We start from the raw sequence: 20,439 nt of genomic DNA on the forward strand, positions 1-20,439 counted from the left end.
ATTTTCTGTTCCATTAAATTAATGTTTTAATTTTTATTCTATTTTATTTTATATTATTTTTCAGCAAACAGCTGAGAACAATCTCGAAAAATATCACGAAGAGATAAAACCCTGTTTTCTCTGAAGATCTCAAAATCAAAATTTGAACACTCATGACTAATGTTTAGTAAACCAGCATTTACAGTTACTTTTTTATTGAAGGAAAACGCTTCAGTAACGGTTCAGTGGGAGATTACTTTTTTAAAGTGGCACATTTTGCTAATATACAAATCTTTATTCAACAATTGCCATTGAAGTGGTAAGGTGAAAGGATCTGAGGATATATATACACATACACATATGTAGGAAGAAACTATTTTGGTGCTAAATATTTTAAAAGATGCACAAGTCCGACATTTCATATAAGGTCAAATGTCTTATATTAACACAAAATTTCCTGATTGAAATGAATTACTGTATGAGAACAGGTAATTAAGTTTTGGTTACCCTAAGGAGGTAAAGAGGCAAGATATTCAACACTAACTCCACATACTATATAATCAACAGTTTTATGCATTATCATTAGTTTTTGAACACTGTGATGTTTGACAGCATACTGAACAACAACATACTGGAAGTGAAGAGGTGAAATCTCTAACATGAGCCTCAGAGACCAAAGGGATTCAGATAAAATTGTCTCTGTGATTCGACACGCACTGATTAACATTTTTAAAAAAGTAAAAGAGCCAATGAAATATATCGTTTATTTACATGAAGACATAGGTTTACATTTTATACATTTTAGATCATTTTCAGAAAGGCACTTAATCAAATACTCAATGCAAATCTTCAACGAGATTAAGGAAAATTCAATTTGGTAAAAGGCACATTTTAAAAAGCAACAACACGAGAGGAAAAGACATGTGAAGGGTGTACACAAAAACAAGCATGAACACACCAACAAAACATTTTCAAGCTCTGAATGACAGACAAAATGGCAATCATGACTTTATTCCAACACCACGATTAAAAAAAAAAAAAAAATCCTGGTATTTTTGATGAGGGCTTAAGAGCTTTAACATAAAACTAATCATCAAATATCGATGGAGCTTTGCAAAATCTCCTAAAACAAAAACTAGGAAGATGAAAATAGAAACAGAAAACACACACTGACATACAACTAAACAAAACATGGATACTTCAATAGGTAAACCATATTACTTTCCCAAATGGTGAAGAAAACCTTGACATGAGTGGTGCTGGTGTATTGAGAAAACTGTTCGGAAAATAAATGCATGATGTTGTGAAGACAAGGACCAGAGGGATACAATCAAATCAAAATTTTGGGTAGACTGACAGTGACAGGACTAGAAAAGAGGAAAAAAATAAGGGCACATTTGATTTAAGGCAACGGACTGATGTTTTCACCTGGTTAGTGTGACGAGAGAAAACCCTTTCCCTTCAACCATCACTATGCTCACTTTTCTCAGAGAGAGCAGAGGCTCTAACAGCGACGGTCAAGTGGTTACCTGACAACTAAGAATCAAAAGACAGATCCCACTGCACAGCAGAATGTGGAAAAAAAAGACTAAGATTGGAAAAAAAGAAAAAATATATGTACATTGTACTGTTTGCTCCTCCAGAGTTTGTTGGTCAGTGGGCTATAGTTTACGTGAACAAACTCTTTACAGAACGAGTGCAGCGAATGACCCAGTCAAGTCTTGTAAAAACATCCTCTCTTTTAGTTTCTTTCTTTGTTTTTTTGTTTTTTTTTTTGCCACAATGGTCCTGTCCGTGGAATGTGTGGAACCTGAGTGTGTGCACGCTTTCTCCCGACTCAACTAAACTGCACCCATCCTGGTTTGACAGCATCTTTACTGGAGCTGTGGAGGAGAAAGATTGGGATGAGAGTGATGATGGGGTGAGGAAAGAAAAAAAAACACTCATATAAAACTAACACAGAAGATGACAGATGGAGGGGATGGATTACCACACAACAAAAAGATGCTGGGTACATTTTCTGAAAAACTTACTTGGAACCTGCAGATGTGAAATCCCCCCACATGTCAGAGCTGGGCTGGGCTGCGGGGACGGGAAAGGGAGAACCGAAGTCTAAAAGGGGGGCTGCATTTAGAGAGAAACAATTATGGAGAACATGAGTGATGTTAACATCATGTGAAGATGTTTAATAAAAATTTAGTCTGATTCAAAAGCAAGGGGATCACCAGTGTTAGTCTGAACAGCTGGGGCTGTCTGCTGTCCTCCAGGAGGCGGTACGATACCTCCAGCCTTTGCTCCAGGTGGAGGTGGGAGCAGACCCCCACCCATTGGCCGTGGTTTGGCACCACCTGCATCCTTCTTCTTTATGTTCTGTGGTAGGTAAACACATTTTCATATAGTCAATTTATTGTGTAAAATGTAATTACTCTTATCTTTTTCCATCTGCGATGTCTGGGCGACATGCTCACCCCGATGCTGATCTTGATGGTCTGTCCCTCTTTGAAGCTCAGGTCCAGTTTAGGTGCTGTGCTCTGAGAAGCTTCCAGTTTTGCGAGCTCACCTTCTTGCTTCACCCACCTTCAGAAACAGAGTTTGAAAGCATAGGCATTATCACTAATACAACGTTGTGTTGAGTTCAACTTTAAAGTGGTACTTAAGAGTGAAAGTGTGCTGGTGCAGTTGCAGATACGAGACATCACATTGATGCCACTACAGGGTTAAACCACCTCGTTAACTGATGACAGAGTTTAACATTTTCACAGTTAATATTTTTAGTTTTCATTCTAAAACACTTAAATTGGAAAAAAAAATCTTTGAGTCAACAGGAAACATCTGAAAAATATTTATCCTCTTTTAATAACAGAAATTTAATTTTATTACAGAATAAAATGATTTTATTACAGAACGTATTGTACTGACTCAATAAATAACTTTAGAATAAATGTGACATATGCATCCAGTGCAAATGTGCATTATTGTCACAATTATTGCCTACAGCAAATATGTAGGAGGTGAATGTTAAAGTTTATGTCCACATTTGCACAAAAGGTACAAAGATATGTCTAGAAACATGTAACAGGTTGTTTGACCTGTATGACAGGTTGTATATATAAATACATATCGGACACTAAAATATATGTGCAAAAGGGGGTAACTTACTTAAAATGGTCTTGTAAAGCGACGTTGAAGTCGAATGAGTCTCCACGATCAGCAAAACCCAGACCAATAAAAGCGTGACGTCCTTCATTCAAAGCAATTACAAAGACAAAATCACGACAGGGTTCCTTTTGCATCACATGATAAAACATACGTATTCCTTCAGTATTCATACAACAAATATATTTATAAACTATTCTGATTTGATTAACTTCTGTCACTTGACAGCAAGACTGACAGGTGGAGTGCTTCTGCGACTGTCTGAGAACCAGGCCGAGTTTAACATCTTACATCACCACAGTGTCACTTTTAAGATTATAGTGATTGTCGATGCAAAATTGTTTTGCAAAATAGTTCAGGGACCAGCTAATGATCTATTTCACTGCCACCATCCAATTTGAAAACTATTATCTTGACACGGAAACATGTCATTAGGAACACTGACTATAGTTTGTCACTGTTTACAGTCTTGCTTTTTAATGTAATTCATAAATTTAGATTCAAATAAATTTGTCTTTGTAAGTGTGACATTAAATCTAAGAGATGGGTAACACAGTGTATCTGCCTACTTTGTTTTATTCAAAGTATTTCTTTGACAAAGATTTTATACAAAAACTAAGCTGTCTTTAAATCAGGGTATTATCTGGACCAATATGGTAAGTGGATAAAAATCCAGTGTTCCTGGAGTGTGTTCCTTCCAAGTTTACCCAGTGCTACATTATACAAGTGTAAAATTCAAATTTCAGTTTATATAGTTTTGATTAAAGTGCCTTACCATTTCCATCCTCTATCCGGATCACAAAATACCTGCTGGAGTCTGTGACTGCTTCAACTGCACAACCTGGATACTGTTCGACTGGAGCTTGTGCAAACAGCTCTCCTGCAAACAACAAAGTTACACCACATGGTGCCTTAGGGTTATTTTCTGCGTGGTAAACAATCACGTAAAAAGGCTAGTGGAAGACAATGCAAGATAAAAAAAGCTTGTTGAAAGGAGCTTTGATCGCACTGTGACCAAACCAAATGAAATAACCTCCTGTGCCACACAAATGCGACACTAACAAAGCAACCCACATCAACTAACTACTACAGAGTCTATATTTAGTGCTTTTAAGCAGAGCAGGCAGGGTAATGAGGCTCTCTCTCTGTTTTATGGCTAAACCGGTGAGGATTTCTTGCCATCTTTGTGGCTACAGTCATCGCGGCTGCTCTTAAATTCAAAAGAACTGGAGGCTCACTTTAAACAACCAGTGCTTCACTGACACTTGGAAGAGACTCACTTATATGAATAAATGAATCAGTTCTGGGTTAAGTAGAAATTTGCATGAATGACTTAACTGTGAAACAGTTTGTTTTTTGTACACACTGACACACACGTGCAGAAACTGCGACCTCACGTGTAGTTGTTTACCTGTGTTTTTGTCCTCTAACTTGATGAAGGCCATCTTGCCTTTAGCTGTGATTTTCATCCTACCACTCCATGCAGGTTCATCCAGCTTCCAGTCAGCAGCACTAGAAAAATGAGAAACAGGCATCTAAAATGTGACAATGGTTTGTGTAATCGTCATCCACAGGAAGAGCTGACTCGACCACTGTTTACATTAAGGCAGCTGTAGCTTTTCACAGCAGGAGGAAGTGAAATTAAAAGTTTCAAGGAAGACAAGACATTAATGGAAACAGTGAGCGCTTTTGTTCCTCTGCCAAATGAAGAAAAGCTATGAGGGACTTCAGCTAAAAAGACTGCGGACAGTAGAATGCATCTGTAAACATCTCAAAATTGTCCATCGCTGTGAAGCACCTCTTAGATCCTTTCAATACATCTGACTACAATATGACACCTGTGGGTCTTTGAAAGGTGTTCTGAGGCCCTGAGTTGAAACAAAGCTTCGCAAATGTCACCATGAGTATTAAAATCAAAAACCAAATGCTAAAAAGATGAAAGACACTCACACTGCAGCACACAAACTAAAACCATATCATTCCATATTATTAAAACAAAAATGCATTAGAAGTTCTATCTTAATTAACAAAATATGACCAAAACAGAGAGAAAACAACAGGCATTTAGGTAACATTATCAAAGTTAATAATGTATATACAGATAGAGAGTAGTCCACACATTTGTTGTTGAATTAATCATTAAGGAAATTCTAATTTCCACAGCCTCAGTGGACACCTGCAGCCTGTCTTAGACAGACAAAGGTCAGTGACTGGGTTAACCTCCTAGGGGGTCCCAAATCAAAAATCTGTTGTTGACCCCTATTGATCCCCAGTATTTATGATAATTCTATTATTTTTCCAACCAACCATTAAGTACTTTAAATGATTAAGTTGATTGATTGCTCAGTTGACAGAAAACTGAATGGCAACGATTTTGACAAAAGATTCATTGAGTCTTTTCTTGGAAAAGCAGAACAAAAGTCGCACAAATTATCTGTTAACAGCTTCTCAGAAGTGAATATTCCCTTTGTTTATGTAGTTATCCAATGTAAACTAGACAATTTGGACCTGACAATTTGTACCTGAAGAGTCAGCGTTGACACAGAGTCTCTCTACAACAGAATCCTACGAGATGAAGGACCCTTTAACTTTTCATATTTAATTAACGTTATCAGCAGTGTCAAAGTTTCTGATGTCTATCACAGGCAGCTCAAGTTAACTTTTTGACAACAGGTGTGAGTTACAGGTAAGTTGTTTGTCGATGATGGTGTCCGATTTCCTTAAGCTGAATTTGTTTGTAGACACTACAGCGGTACGTGTTAGCCGCTAGCCTGTGTGCGAACTATGTGCATTTATCGTAACAATCTGTAGTTTATCTGTAGGTGTGGTGCTGTGAGCGTCGACTGCATTTAAGAGGAAAACAGAGAAAAGTAGCGAACGTCCATCCTGACGACTGACTGCCTGTCCGATAATGGATGTATTTCCGTTAAATTAGCTTTGCTGACCCAGACTTGTCTTTTGCAACCGTCACCGCTCTCTGAGGTCATCTTACCGATATCCACGGTTAGAGGCCCGCGGTGGGATCCGGTAAACGTGAACCTCGGGCTTTACGCAGAGCATTGACTCATAACTGTTGTCTTCTGCCATTTTGTCAAGTTTCACTGACAAAAACACCAACTTCCGACTTTCAGTGGACACCACGACTCTGTGGGTTGAAACCTGACGACAAGATCCCACAGGAGCCGAGGAGCTGATCCAAACAGCGCCGCCTCTGGTCAGGAGGGGCGCAGCACCTGAGAGGTGCAGGGACAGATGGACCGTACAAAACCTGATCACCTCATCATTTTAGTTTATATGAAACTCATTTATTGCAGAGTGTTTTATGAGACTGCCTCCATTTTTTCTGGTTGTCATGTAAGTAACACACAGAAATCCTCCAGCACGGTGGTATGAATCCATCATAGTAGAACTATGAGACGCCAACCTTCACTGATAATAAATATTTAAAGGATTAATGATTTCAGATGCACTCTGTCATCCTGGTTTTAATAAGGTTTGCAGCATTGCAGAGTTTGCAAAGGGTTTGAAAAGTCTGTGAGAGAGCCTGCAAGCACTTGATGTTTTAAAATAAGGTTTTTCAGCATGTTGTGCTTTTTTGCTTTGTGAAGACACTGCAAGAAAATGTATTCTTTAATAATTTTATGTCTTTATATGAACCACCTTCCTATCTGCATCACATGAAATAATTGAGAAATAACATATGCATTGAAGAACCACGTTTCATAAATATAAAACATCCACCAAGCTCTCTTTTTTTTGAAGTGTGTTTATTAAAGGGTATTCAAATTTTGTTTGTGTTTTTCCAAGTTTCAAAATAACAATGACATCAAATTGGCTTCAAGCACAACAGGTGGCTGTGAATGACTGAAACAAAGCATCATGGGTAAATCACACAGGTATGGGGTGGTTATTTGCTTTCAGCTATCAATTTAAAATTATTACAAATCTCTTTCAATAATTAAACCTGATCCCTGGGGGCAGTGTATTATGGGCATGAATAGATGTTACAAGCATGTCACTCCTACTAACAGTATAAATTATCTAATGAAACAAAAATACTGAGATGTTAGAACTGCAACAGACAACTTTCGTAGCAAACTCCAGTTGTACTCCAACTTAAATTCCCAGAAATCCTTAGCGAACAATGAACTCCTTTGAACTTAGGGTTCTTGTTCTTTGGCAGGTAGTGAGGCTGAATAGGTGGAACAAATGCAGCAGCATTCGTCATATTGATAAGTTTGCTCCATGGCACATTTGTTCACTGCTGTGTAGAAGCAACACCCTTAATTCAATGTTGATCATAGTTTCAATTCTTTACACTTCATGTGAGTGTTTCTAATTAACTTACCAGAAATTATATGGATAAAAATTATGGAGAAAGCACATCCATGGAGAACGTCTCTAAGAGAGGCTTGACTGCACTTTTACAGAGTGTGGTTTTGTATTTGCCTACAACTCTAATTTAGTGCAGCTATAAACTGTGCCTCAATTACACAGGATTTATTCAACAAAATAATTAACCTATCACATGTGCACAAAATGTACAATTAACCAGAACTACCAGGTGTAGTAGTGTAACCAGGGATAACTGTTATTTAAGGCAAAGTGTCAAAAAGTTCAAAACTTGCTGCAGGTTTGGTTAATTGTGAACCTCTCTAACTACCAGTGCTATTGACTCATCAGTATTTTATTACAATATTGATTTCACAGTTTGCGAACTTTTATTTTCAGTTGGTTGCAAACAAGCGGACTATGTTTTAAAACCTTGGTGTGTCAAAAAAAAACAAAAACAAAATGCACAAAAGAAGACATTCATCAAAACCAGGCAGTGGAATCTGGATTCATTCTCAAGGACAATGGTTTAGAAAGGTGAGATTTCCTGTATTATTTTTGTAGTTTAAATCACATATTTCCCTGACCCCGACAGGACATTTGCATGTGATTGTGTCATGCTGGGCATGAAACAGTTGTTTCTGAACAAATAAAAAACACAATTTTAATAACAGATGCAAAAACAGACCAAAGTCCTCGTTGCCAGACAGATGAATCTCAGATGGCTGTAAGAGAAGTTCCAATTTAGCTATGCCGATTAGAAGCAGTGGGACAACACAAACAGTTATACTGATGAATGATCACTTCAGTTGTTTAAGTCATGGATAGGTCTGACACTACCGGTAACGTTTCCTTTGCAGGCTACATCATTTATTCTGTTATGCACTACTAATCTCCGGATTTAAACATACTATGTCTCAGAAAAAAAGAAAGAAAAAAAAAACACACAAACATGAAAACAATGTAAACTCTTTAAAACAAAACACAGCACAGGTAATTAGTCAATATGTTAAAAAAAAAAAAATCCAGGGAACAATTTCATCATTATTATTGCTTGTATAAGCTTAGATTTAGTGACACTCTGTCCTTCTGATCTATAATCTTTGGCCACAGGCTGTGTGCCCACCGGGCATTTCTTCAATAGCCACCAGTGCCAAACAGAGGCCTGTGGACTGTGGAAAGTGCTGGTCTGGGCCACTACAGTATTAAAACGCACTTTTGAGCACAGGGCACTTTTTCCTCAAAGGGCTGAAATTAGGACGACTTTCCATCACCTCACACTCAAGCTGCTGAATACACAGTAAATTCTCGGCACAGTAAAGCACTTCATTTCCACTGAACCCAACAAACTGAGGCCAGCTCCCCGGTGGACACTCAGCCATGATCCACGGTCCATCAGTGGAAAGGCCAGCTCGTTCGTTTGCATGTCTCTGGGGAATTCCCACAGATTCACAAGCTCTCCTTGTTCTCCCTGAAGAGACAGACACCTGATGCTCTGGTGCTGGGCTGGCCAATCAGACTTAAAATCATAGGGCACCTCATGGTACATCAAAGTATCACAGTGTGTAGGGATGTGAGGCAAAAACCTGTTCACAGTGTGGAACAGAAGGAGTTTCAGATCTTTGGCTGATCTCTGCCAGCCCCTTGTAACGTTCCACAGAAGGAAAAGACAAGGCGCAAGGCAAAGACCACACCAGTAAGCAGAGTAGAGAGAGGGTGGAGAAGTTCGTCGCGATCCATGCTACGTCTTCATATTTCTCATGTCTGTCAAACTGTGTGTCATCCCACCACTCTGCTCTTCATACCACACAAAACCCCTTTAACTGCCACCCTTCATGGCCTTACGGGGAGACAGCTGTTTCCTTGCAGCGGGCAACACCAGTTTATCTGCAGAGTCGAAAGCCTGAGGTGCCGTCGGGGCCGGTGGGCTGGCGGATCACATGATTGTTTGGACGAACTGGCTCTGATGGTTGCTGCACACTCATGCGAGTGGGCCTAATGACATGAGGAGAAACGAAGAATAGATTATTTGTTTTTTAATTTTAATAAGTAATACTTTGTGTAATAAGTGTGGGTTTTGTTGTTTTTGCTGTAGTAATGCCTCACCTGTCCTGGCAGAGATTGTCCTGAGGTGTTTCATCTGAAGAAGCACTGCCCAAAATCCTCCTCCTGGCTTCTGCATACTCTGCCTCCCTCTGGGCCAAAGACTTCATCTGCTGAGAGGGACGAGTCGAGGACGCAGGGTTTCCTGTGGTACCGTTATTTGAAGGACGCTTTAGAATTCTAATTTGTGGTGGCGGTGCCGCAGGCAAAGACTCATCCTGGATTACCATAGCAGTTTGCACAGGTGAACCCCCTGAACTCAAGGTGGACTTTCTGCACAGGTGAGAAAGTGCGAGAGGAATAAAAATTATTAGAAAAAAAAAAAAACACTGAGTGTGTATATTCATATCACATATTAAACCTTTTTTTGATAAACTTTCTGTTTGCTTACTTTGCCTCTTTAGTTATTTTCAGCTTAGCCTCAAGCCTTCTCTCTATTTCCTGGGAGAAAAGAAAGACATATTTATTATGTTTTTTATTACTGTCCAACAAGTTCATACTGTCAAACAAGATATTTGAAGTTATCACCTGGGGCTTTGGGAAATTTGTTCTGACATTTTTCACAATTTACCAACATACTGTTGACAAAGCGTCTAAATGATTAATCGAGAAAATAACAGACAGATTAATCATTAATAAGAATAATTATTATGCGCTGAAACACAATCAGGATGAGTGGATACGAGCATGCAGCAACTCAACCATTACTATACTTTAATATCTACAATAACAGATATATAATTAATATAAATAATAATTAGTATTTTCACAGCCACTTAAAAATGTGTGAATTGTAGACAATGCTTAATTAAATAAAGACTATCTCAAGGTGATGTCGTCAGACACTTTGTTTAGTTGAACCAACAGTCCAAACCCAAAAATATCCTGTTTACTATCATATACGTCAAAGAAAGTCATTACATCGTGACATTTGAGAAGCAATTATCAAAATAGTTTCAGATTAACTTTCTCTCATTCGACAAATCAATTAATTGACTAATCGTCATCCCAAGGTATCAGTTCTATTGATAAAGTCTTGTTTTGAGTATCAATACTTGTAGTAGTGGGATCCATCACATTAGATCACATTGCGGACAGGTGAACACTCGTATCAATGCAGCAAAATTTTTAGTTTGGCAAATTATTTATGGTTAATTAACATATATGCAAACTTAATAATAACGACAGCCTCATAAACCATGACGTGTTAATTTCCCTTACATTACATTAGCTACTTTTAACAATAAAAGGTGCTGAAATCTGTAATCCTGGCCCTGGTATTACTTGGAAATGGATTAAAACCAAATGTTTTGGTCCACTCCTAGTTTCATCTACTAACATGCTGGAAAAACACTGCCAGGTTTCTATGATTATACTCCATCTATTCTCTTTCAGTAAACCTGACTTACTACACTGTTATGGTACTGTAATGCTTCACCTAAGTGCAGCCTGTCATTTCCGCAATGGGCGGGTCTAAACAATGGTTCCACTATAGGAAAAAGTATACTTAGATAAGTAGGATTAAAGTTTCCTTTGTGGTTACCATGCAGGATTTCCAATAATAATAATAATAAAAAACACACACACAATGACTCTGATGAGCAAAAGACGAGACAAGAAGCCAGACTCGGTCCCCACGTCGTTATGGGACAGCGAGGCCTGCAGGACTCAGCCAGGAAGAGAGGTTGCTATCTTTGATGAGAAAACAAACCGAAATAAAAAAAATAAATAATAATTTAAAAAAGCATTTAGTTGTGTTCAAGCGCCACACACTTCCAGCGTATCGCGGATCCTTGCTGAGTGCCTTTCTAAATGAAATCGGGTCATAACCTGGTTTAGCGCGACATGTGTTAGCGTTTCTCACCCCGCTGTCCGCTGCCTCTTCCCAGCTCTCTGCAACCTCCTCATCCTCCATGTTTAACAGGACTGCTGGCTGGTTACCTCTTCGGCTCCACCGGCTAGCTATTTCCCATCCGCGCCGGGGGCGTGTGACGGAGGGCAGCGTCTGTGCCGGCCTGCGTGGAGCTCGATTGAAGGGGCTGTTGTGATCAGCTGAAGGCTGAAGGACCAGACTCACAAACCTTTCCCTGGCCGCGTGTTAGCCTGTTAGCTTAACGATTTAGAGAGGGTAACCTCCTCCTCCCCCCTCCTCCTCCTCCTCCCCCCGCCTCCGACTGCCTGTTACTTTAAATTTGGCGTCACGTCCACCCAGGTAAATTCACCGGCTGATGGTGTAGTTCAGGTCACTCTCAGATGGAAAAACGGCGATTATAAACAATAATTTCTATCTGGGTTCAGTTACGTGAGCTGTGGTCTAACACTTCGCTAAACGACGCTGAAGTTCGACCCGATTCGGCAGTTAACGGAAAAAAGGGAAAGTTAACTAATACTGAGCCTGTCTGTTTTCTGCACCTCTCACTGCTGTTGAAGGGTCTTAGACACTGTAGGTAAAGCTTTCACACTATCTGAGCCCCACTTTCAAATTATTTATAAAAACTTTATTTTTTTTATGAAAGCAAGATTGACTGATTGACTGACAGACTAATTTATTTAACATCTAGACCACATTGAACCACCAGATTGACCCAGATACAAAGTACAAAGTAACAGAAGGAGTAGCAGATGTCAACATCCTTATTGTGTTCAAGTGGTGAAATGTAACTAAGTACATTTACTCAAGTACAGTGGTTAGGCACACATTTGAGGCACTTCCTCTTGAGTCTTGCGTAAGTTGCTATTCCTTTTACTATTTTTTTTTCGTAATCTTGAAGCTTGGGCTGTTGGTCGCACAAAACAAGCATAGCTGTCGCTTTGGGTAATTTTACGGGCATTTCTCACAATTTTCTTAATTGTTTCAAACAATCAATCGATTAATCGAAAATAACAGCAGATTAAACCATAATGAAAAGAATCATTAATTTTTCCATCTCAAACAGCTACAACAGCGAAATCCTGTTTTTATATTGATAAATGAGGAATAATGACCTAATGTAGAGTATATAGCTTAACACTCACATCGGGACATTTTTCTGCAGAGTACTTTCACTTTTTACTGTAAGTACATTTTTCTGATTATACTTACACCCTCTGCTTAGGTACCGTTTTCAATTCAGGACTTTTACCTCTAACGGGGTATTTTACAGTGTGGTATACGTGCTTTTTGCACAAATTAAGGATCTAAAATATTTCTCCACTTCTGACATTTTCCGTATTTCACATTGGTCTTCCAGAGAAATCGTAGCTTTCCCCTGGACAACACTTTTCCCCTCTGCGGCTGGGGGCGCAGTGCTTGGGGCTAGGGACCCACCCCGGTACCACGGACGATCCGCGGGTGCTGGAGCGTCGCTGTGCTGCGGAGGAAGCTGTTCACACAGCGGAAGATGGCGACTGTTTGGAGGCTGCTGAGGAACCTCCGGAGCTGATACCGGGGAGGAGGAGAGGAGAAGAGACACACTCAAGAGCCTACAGAAGACCACGTCTATAACAACGGTATAAACAACGCCGGGTTCAGGGTTGAAATCCCGACAAAGTGTCTGACATTAGTGGAGCCACCGCTAGCAAAGATTACCAGCAGTACATCGGTTGTTACATTGGTAGCTAGCTTGTTAGCTGCCAGGGTGTACACGAGCCCGAAAGGATGTCGTGTCATTAGATAATTAAGAATTATGGGGGGTTTCCATGCTGTGGCAAGCCGAGGTATTCAAAAGAAAACGCGTTAACGGTGGCTGTTTGCTGTTATCGAAAGATTCATTGATGTTAGCTAACGTTAGCTTGGATGCTCATGATAAGTTAGCTAGCGTCGTTAGCTAATGCTAGCACATATTCTCTGAGGATCAAACGTTAAATTCAGCAACATGTACACGCCGGTTAGTCAGCGAAAAAAAAGTGTTTTTGTAGTATAAGCCATTCCTCGTTTTGCCGTAAAGCATATTGAAAGCTTAAGGTATATTTCTACGTGGTCATCTTTAGGCGATAATTGGCATTAGCAACCCCACATTTCATTTATTATGTGACGGCTAACGATAGCTAGTTAGATGCAGCTAACGATATAAGGGACGTGCTGTGTGCAGGGGCCAGCTGTTCAGGCTACAGAAAGGGCACCACCCGTTTTAAACAATGGATGTAACAATTAAGCCTGCTGCTACAAAATGTTATGCTGGTCACAGCTTTGCAGTGTCATTGAGTTCCTAGGGTAGGATCAAATCTCATCTAGTATTGTTTAAGGATTCATCTTCATTAAATTTGCTTTGCAGAAATCCAATAAGGAACATAGAGGACAGGTGTGAAATGGCTGAGTCTACTGACATAAATGAAATAAATGGCCCATTTTATAAGCTATTTTAGTGTAGCTAAATGTGGCTGGTGGTAAACATGCTTCTGAGCATCATGGTCATTGGCGAATACATGACTAGCATGTCTCCCTGTGTCTCAACAGACAATAATGTCCCGCTCCCCTGACAATGAGGATGGATGCTTTGTTGCCATGGATACAGAGGATGATGGTACAGAGCCTGCTGGGATAACAGAGGACATAGAGGCAAAGATGGGGTCTTGCCGACAAGAAGGGAACATGGACAGCGGTGCCAAAGGAGGGGGGGGAACAATGATGGAGTTGCCAGAGGAAGTTCTCGAATACATTCTGTCTTTCCTTTCACCTTACCAGGAGCATAAGACAGCTGCGCTTGTATGTAAGCAGTGGTATCGCCTCATTAAAGGTATGCCTTTCATATTTGCATAATCTTGTGTAAAAATGCATCAGAAAGTGGACTTGTTAGCTTCACTGTGGGTGTGAGTGGGCATCACACCATGAGCAGAGCAGTGAAACGTAGCTTTAGACACCTGAGAAGGAGAATTTAAGAAGCAGTGACTCATTGAAATGTGCTCATACTCCAATTTGAACATTGTGCACGTGGAAACACTTAACCTTTTGTGTGCCTGTTACTTACTTTGCTTGTCTGATCTAGGTGTTGCTTATCAGTGCTACCATGGTTTCTTGAGAGCTGTCCAGGAGGGAAATATCCAGTGGGAAAGTCGCACATATCCATATCCAGGAACCCCTATTACTCAGCGCTTCTCACACAGTCAGTTTATGCTTCTTTACAGTTGCACATCATGTATACAGTGTTGAATGATAACACTTTTCTCAATAAACCCATAAAGTTGCAGAGAAATACAGTGCTTCAGGTTTTGCATCTAGTGCCCCATAATGTTTAAATTTTAGCTGGGTAGAGCAGATAAAATGTCTCCTGCAAGATTAGTGATTCATGAAAAAAGCAACATCAGACACTTAATCCATTTTGTTATCAGATGGACTCCAACAACACTTAAAGTAGATTTAGTGTGTTCACATTTTGGAGTCAGTACCCAGCCAAGTTTATATTTTCAAGCTGGCCCATAATCACCAGCTTTACATTTTGAAATGTCTCTGCTGCCAGTGCACCAAGAAGTTCCATTTTTCTATCCTACATGAACAAAAGTGTCAGAAGGTTTATTTATTTGTCTTTTGAGTTTGAAGAGCAGTGATTTTTGATTAACATCGAACTGTCCACATGTCCTGTGTCAAAGGACAAATCTACTGACCTAAAGGGACCACTTATCTCCTGTGTTATGTATGTAAAATAAATCACTATCATATTGATGTATGTACTACTATTTGAATGTGGTGTTAGACAATTTTAACTGGATTTTTAAGGTAATCAAATGAAGAATAGTGGGACATTTTGTAAAATCTTTTACTGCAATTGTACTCAGAAATAGTCAGAAATATCAGACATACGCTGTTTTCGTTATTTTGTGGCTGATTTTTCTTTTTTGGGGGTTTGCAGGTGCATGTTATTATGACTCAAACCAGTCCATGTATGTGTTTGGGGGTTGCACTCAGAGTAGCTGCAATGCTGCCTTCAATGATCTATGGAGACTTGACCTCAACAGCAAGGAGTGGATCCGCCCTTTAGCCTCAGGTACGAGTATGTTACAAGCAGTAAAGGCTGACAGGAAAAACAAATCAGCTTTTTTTTTTTTTACAACATGGAGCTCTGGTAAAAAAGTAACTTCACATGGGGCTTATGTAAGGTGAACTGTGGGAGGCTGAACCACATTTGTGAATACAGTGGTCAGATGCTTAACAGCAGCAGCTGAGTGCACAGTATTTGAAGAGGTGGCAATAAAAAAAAAAAGAAGCACAGGTGAAATGAGATTGTAGTGAAACAGTTTTACGGGGGCATTTTATTTCTGTAAACAGAGCTTATTGTGCCTTTTGTGAAATTACACACACAGGATTAAGAGGCTGAGCTCTATGTTTGTCTCCTCTGAAAAGAACATCTACAGAGTCTAGGGCATCACAAAATGAATGCTCATATAGTGTTTTTAAATAGTTTTGCCACCTGTATGTGAGGTGAAGGGGGAAAAGTATTAACTAGTCTTAGTTTGTGCTATTTTCACTTAAGGAAATAAGGAGCCATCTCTGTTTGGTCAGTCTTTTTCTCCACTAAATTATTTTGGGGTTGATTTATTGGATTAAAAGATTTATAGATAAAAAAAAAAAAGCAACAACATTGTGCTTATTGTGTGTCTTTGCTCATTCTCTCTTACAGGCTCTTATCCATCTCCTAAAGCTGGAGCAACTCTAGTGATGCACAAAGATCTGTTAGTGCTCTTTGGGGGGTGGACTCGCCCCAGCCCTTATCCCCTGCATCAACCAGAAAGGTTTTTTGATGAAATCCACACCTACTCTCCTTCAAAGAACTGGTGAGCTGGATTGCAGTGCGGGGAGTTAGATGGTGCAGTTATAACAATTGATGAACTGAGTTGAAACTCAAGTTCACTTTGCGTCATTGTTTTTCTCAGGTGGAACTGTATAGTAACGACACATGGACCTCCACCTATGGCTGGCCACTCTTCCTCTGTAATTGGAAACACCATGGTGGTATTCGGGGGATCGTTAGGAGCACGTCAAATGTATGAATGTATTACTTGATTTTCATTACACATTTTCAAAAACTGAGCTGCATAAAGTTGAAATCTGTAACTTTCTTCATTTTCAAACTACAGTAAAGATGACATGACGTCTAGTGTCATATTTGCAAAGGTGTTTCCCCTTGTTGTAAAATGTTGCTGACTTCTCAGGTGTCAGGTGATTGTGAGTATATTCTTCACTGAGGGGATCAGGTTGCATCACCTCAGTTACACCGGCAGCACTCAGAGCCCACAAAACAATCAGTGCAGTTACGTTTGTGAAATGCAAGAAAATAGACTTGAAGCCTAAAAAGAAGCTTGACTTTCTTGAGTAAAGCCCAAGTGACATGAGCTGTTAATGCAGCCTACTCAGCCAGCCTCTTAGAAGGCTTTATAATTCTCACCTGGGCAGGTCTAGTTTATCAAATCTGACCAACACAACATAAGAAAGTCTCCAACCAAGTTAGTGTTTCATCACACTCTTAAATTTTAATGTAAGCTATTAAACATTTCCACTTTAAATCTTAAACTTTAACTGGAATGTTTCAGTGAATGAACACCGTGTTGTTCTGCCCTTTGTTGGTTCTGATCAGGAGTAATGAAGTCTGGGTTCTGGATCTGGAGCAGTGGTCCTGGTCCAAACCGCCCATATCTGGCCCATCACCACACCCACGAGGAGGCCAGTCACAAGTAAGGATCCATTCGTTGATTTAAGCTACACTAAATAATTCATTGTGTTTTTAACCATCTTAAATACTGTTATCAGGTCGCACCTTGGTCTGACAGTAAAGTTGTAAGGGTAGGCATCTTAAATGCTGCCTACCCTGTTTCCATGCAATTTGCAAGTGGGTGAAGTTGTCCCAGAAACCTCCACTTGTCTTTTTATATGAATCTAAATGATACTGTTTAAATGTATTCCTATTAGATTGTCATTGATGATCACACGTTGCTCATCTTGGGAGGATGCGGTGGCCCTAATGCGGTAAGTTTTTTTTTTTTTTTTTTTTTTTAAACTTAAAAAACAACATGTCTGTGTTTCTTAGCTAAGGTTTCATGTGACTACAATTAAGTAAGTCACAGTTTTGACTTAACATTTTGTTTTGTGTGTTAAAGCTCCTTAAAGATGCCTGGCTGCTTCACATGGATGCGCCACCATGGAGGTGGCAGCAGCTGCAGGTGGAAAATGAGGACCATGGAGCTCCGGAGCTTTGGTGTCACCCAGCTTGTAGAGTAAGTATCTATCTTAGCTGTCAGTCGTTTTGTGTGTGTGTCTTATAATAATGTGTCTTTTGACTTTCTTTCTCATCATCCTCAAGGTGGGCCAGTGTGTGGTGGTTTTCTCACAGGCCCCGTCTGGCCGTGCCCCACTCAGCCCAAGTCTTAACTCTCGGCCCTCCCCCATAAGTGCCACACCTGCCCCTCTGGGCCCCGAACCGCCTTCCCTGCGCTCTCAGTCTCCTGTTCGAAGCGGTGCCGCTGGTGTTGTCCTGGGAGCTGTTGAAGAGGCTCCGTGTGTAAATGGTCGATGGGGCACACTGAGACCTCGGCCTTCGGCAAGAGGGAGTGCCAGAGATGGAAGCCCATCTTCATCCCAACAGCCGTCTCCCTTGCAAGGCCCAGACAGCCCTCCTCTTCCTTCACTTCCTCCATTATTAAATGGATCCTCCCCTTCACCCCGGACCAGCCCAGCCCAGGCTGCATCTCCTCCCTCGCGCCCTCACCCGCCTGCCTCCACAGACTATGGCTGGGAGTCTCCCCCTTCTGCCTCTCACCACCCTGAGGTACCCAGCACTAATGGCCTGCATACACCTCCTGCAGGCTCTCCACACACTCCCCCGGGAGCAGTGTCCCCCGCTGCCTTACGACGAGGTCTGGAGGAAGTGAAAAACAAATCTTCCTCATCTTTACCATCTTCATCATCGTCGTCTTCCCTTCAGACACAGGGAGCTTCTCCTGGAGGAGGAACCGGTGGGGGAGGAGGAGGAGGAGGAGTGGGTCCTCCTGGAACCCCTCCCTCATCATCCTCCAGCCCTCCACAGGCCACTGGAGCTGATGGACATGCTATCCCACCTATTGCACGACGTCTCGGCCATCACCCACCTCAGAGCCTGAACGTAGGAAAACCTCTCTATCAGTCTCTCAACTGCAAGCCCATGCAGATGTATGTGCTGGATGTGTCCCGGGCCAAATCTGCAGGGGTGGTGTCCTGGAGAGTTTATGGAAACGGGACTCCCGCAGCAGTTACAGGACCACCAGAGACCAGCCTTCACACAGTGGTACAGGGCAGGGGAGAGCTCATCATTTTTGGCGGCCTCATGGACAAAAAACAGAATGTGAAGTACTACCCTAAAACCAACGCCTTGTACTTTGTACGCGCTAAAAGGTAATGCAGCTCCAGGCGGGATTGGGAAGACGCTTCTCCCTGTGACCACACAAGGGAACTGACACACAAGGCCTTTTTCCTATAGAGAGGATTATGGGAGAAGAACATAATCATTGTTAGATGTTCCACTTCAGAAATTCACTATCCCCCCTTCTGCCTACTGCAAGCATTCAACATAAAATACTTTAACTACACTTTGATAAAAACATTTGGTTGAATGAGAAATGCTGGCTGTGTGTGTGTGTGTGTGTGTTTGTGAGTGCAGTGATTAGAGAGAACAGGACATTTTTTGTTGTTCCCCAAAAGGTGATCAACCAAACAATAACATTTCTGTTTTTTTCTGTGTCACCCTCCTCTGAACTCTTGAAAGAGAGGAACTCTGGAAGATGGTCGCTGTTGACAGAAAAGGTTGACGACTACCTTGCTTTTTGTATTACTCTTTAAGCCTGCAATGTTTACATTGAAGACAATGTGAGAGTGTGTGTGTGTGTGAAAGAGTGTGTGAGTGTGTGTTAAGTGTGCACGGTGGTGGTTAAAAGTTGTTGACTAATGTGTGTTGGGGGCCATGGTGGGTGAGAGATGTGGCACTGTACTATAAACATAGTTAAACAATAAAGGCCTCCATGTCTACTCTGTCACAGTCTTAACACTCCTGCTGTGTCTGTGTGTGTGTGTGTGTGTGTGTGTGTGTGTGTGTGTGTGTGTGTGTATCAGTCATTTCAGCTTTCATTGACAAAAACATCTCACCACAAGGTCCATTAGTAGCTGTTCTGGAGCTTTCTTTTTATCATATGATCTTCCTCAGCAGATGGAGTCTGTCCGCTTTCAATATGAGTTTTTAAGCCAACATGGATGAAAAGTATGTAAACAAAGTAAAGCTATGGTGAGTTTTATAAATGGTTTTAAACTGTCATTGCACATATTTTCCATCTTCACACGACTGACTCTGAAATGATACTCCTGTGTTGGAGATGTTAACATCTTTGCCATTTGCCATGCTGCATTTGGCATACTCATTCAGAGGAGTTTGAAGTGATGTTTAATGTTTTTTTTTAGTAGTTGTACTTTATTGATCTGTAGCAGAGCGACCTCTAGTGGCTGCTGTTGCATACAACACAAAATAAAAATGCCCACATACGGTAGATGAGTCATCTCAATTGGAAATAGCATCATTTGTTCCAAATAAAGTTTATATCTAACACATTTTGCACTTCGCTTCTGAGCATTTATGATTTTTCTTAACACAGCTAACATATTATTTCCATCTTTACTAAATTTTTATGCAAAATGTCTCTAAAACTATCATTTAAATAAGAGAATAATGCAATTAAATTCTATGTTGCCAAAGTAAAGACAGCACAGGTTTGTTGTTGTTTGTTTTGTCTCTGAGATTATCCATGCTATCTTTAGCAGATTAACCTCATTGCAGCACCTCTCTCAGTCAGCAGAGCCATCCTTACTCTCCCTTCCCTCAGACACTCCACCCCTCTCTCTGACCAACAATAACCTTTTACCCAGAGAGCTCCTATAGG

The 20,439-nt window shown here is 40.6% G+C and overlaps 3 protein-coding genes across 3 annotated transcripts; 1 reads left to right on the plus strand and 2 right to left on the minus strand.

The window, feature by feature from the left end:
* Nucleotides 1–729: 729 nt before the first annotated feature.
* On the minus strand, nucleotides 730–6,279 carry necap2 (NECAP endocytosis associated 2). Its single transcript, XM_041033597.1, has 8 exons — nucleotides 6,128–6,279; nucleotides 4,547–4,647; nucleotides 3,911–4,015; nucleotides 3,139–3,220; nucleotides 2,448–2,556; nucleotides 2,205–2,349; nucleotides 2,013–2,103; nucleotides 730–1,862 (listed from the first exon to the last, which is right to left on the minus strand). Exons 1-8 carry the CDS (start codon nucleotides 6,220–6,222, stop codon nucleotides 1,817–1,819), a joined length of 774 nt encoding a protein of 257 aa, XP_040889531.1. The 5' UTR covers nucleotides 6,223–6,279; the 3' UTR covers nucleotides 730–1,816.
* Nucleotides 6,280–7,833: 1,554 nt separating this feature from the next.
* Nucleotides 7,834–11,727, minus strand: LOC121179036 (SUZ domain-containing protein 1-like). Its single transcript, XM_041033612.1, has 4 exons — nucleotides 11,435–11,727; nucleotides 9,962–10,011; nucleotides 9,574–9,843; nucleotides 7,834–9,462 (listed from the first exon to the last, which is right to left on the minus strand). Exons 1-4 carry the CDS (start codon nucleotides 11,483–11,485, stop codon nucleotides 9,351–9,353), a joined length of 483 nt encoding a protein of 160 aa, XP_040889546.1. The 5' UTR covers nucleotides 11,486–11,727; the 3' UTR covers nucleotides 7,834–9,350.
* A 759-nt stretch (nucleotides 11,728–12,486) lies between these two features.
* Nucleotides 12,487–20,083, plus strand: fbxo42 (F-box protein 42). The gene is made up of 11 exons (XM_041033548.1): nucleotides 12,487–12,624; nucleotides 12,801–13,059; nucleotides 14,006–14,285; nucleotides 14,535–14,651; nucleotides 15,396–15,530; nucleotides 16,164–16,317; nucleotides 16,417–16,527; nucleotides 17,118–17,214; nucleotides 17,450–17,506; nucleotides 17,638–17,754; nucleotides 17,841–20,083. Exons 3-11 carry the CDS (start codon nucleotides 14,012–14,014, stop codon nucleotides 18,909–18,911), a joined length of 2,133 nt encoding a protein of 710 aa, XP_040889482.1. The 5' UTR covers nucleotides 12,487–12,624; nucleotides 12,801–13,059; nucleotides 14,006–14,011; the 3' UTR covers nucleotides 18,912–20,083.
* The last annotated feature ends 356 nt before the right edge of the window (nucleotides 20,084–20,439 follow it).

Source organism: Toxotes jaculatrix, chromosome 3, assembly GCF_017976425.1.
Source record: "Toxotes jaculatrix isolate fToxJac2 chromosome 3, fToxJac2.pri, whole genome shotgun sequence".
NCBI lineage: Eukaryota > Metazoa > Chordata > Actinopteri > Toxotidae > Toxotes > Toxotes jaculatrix.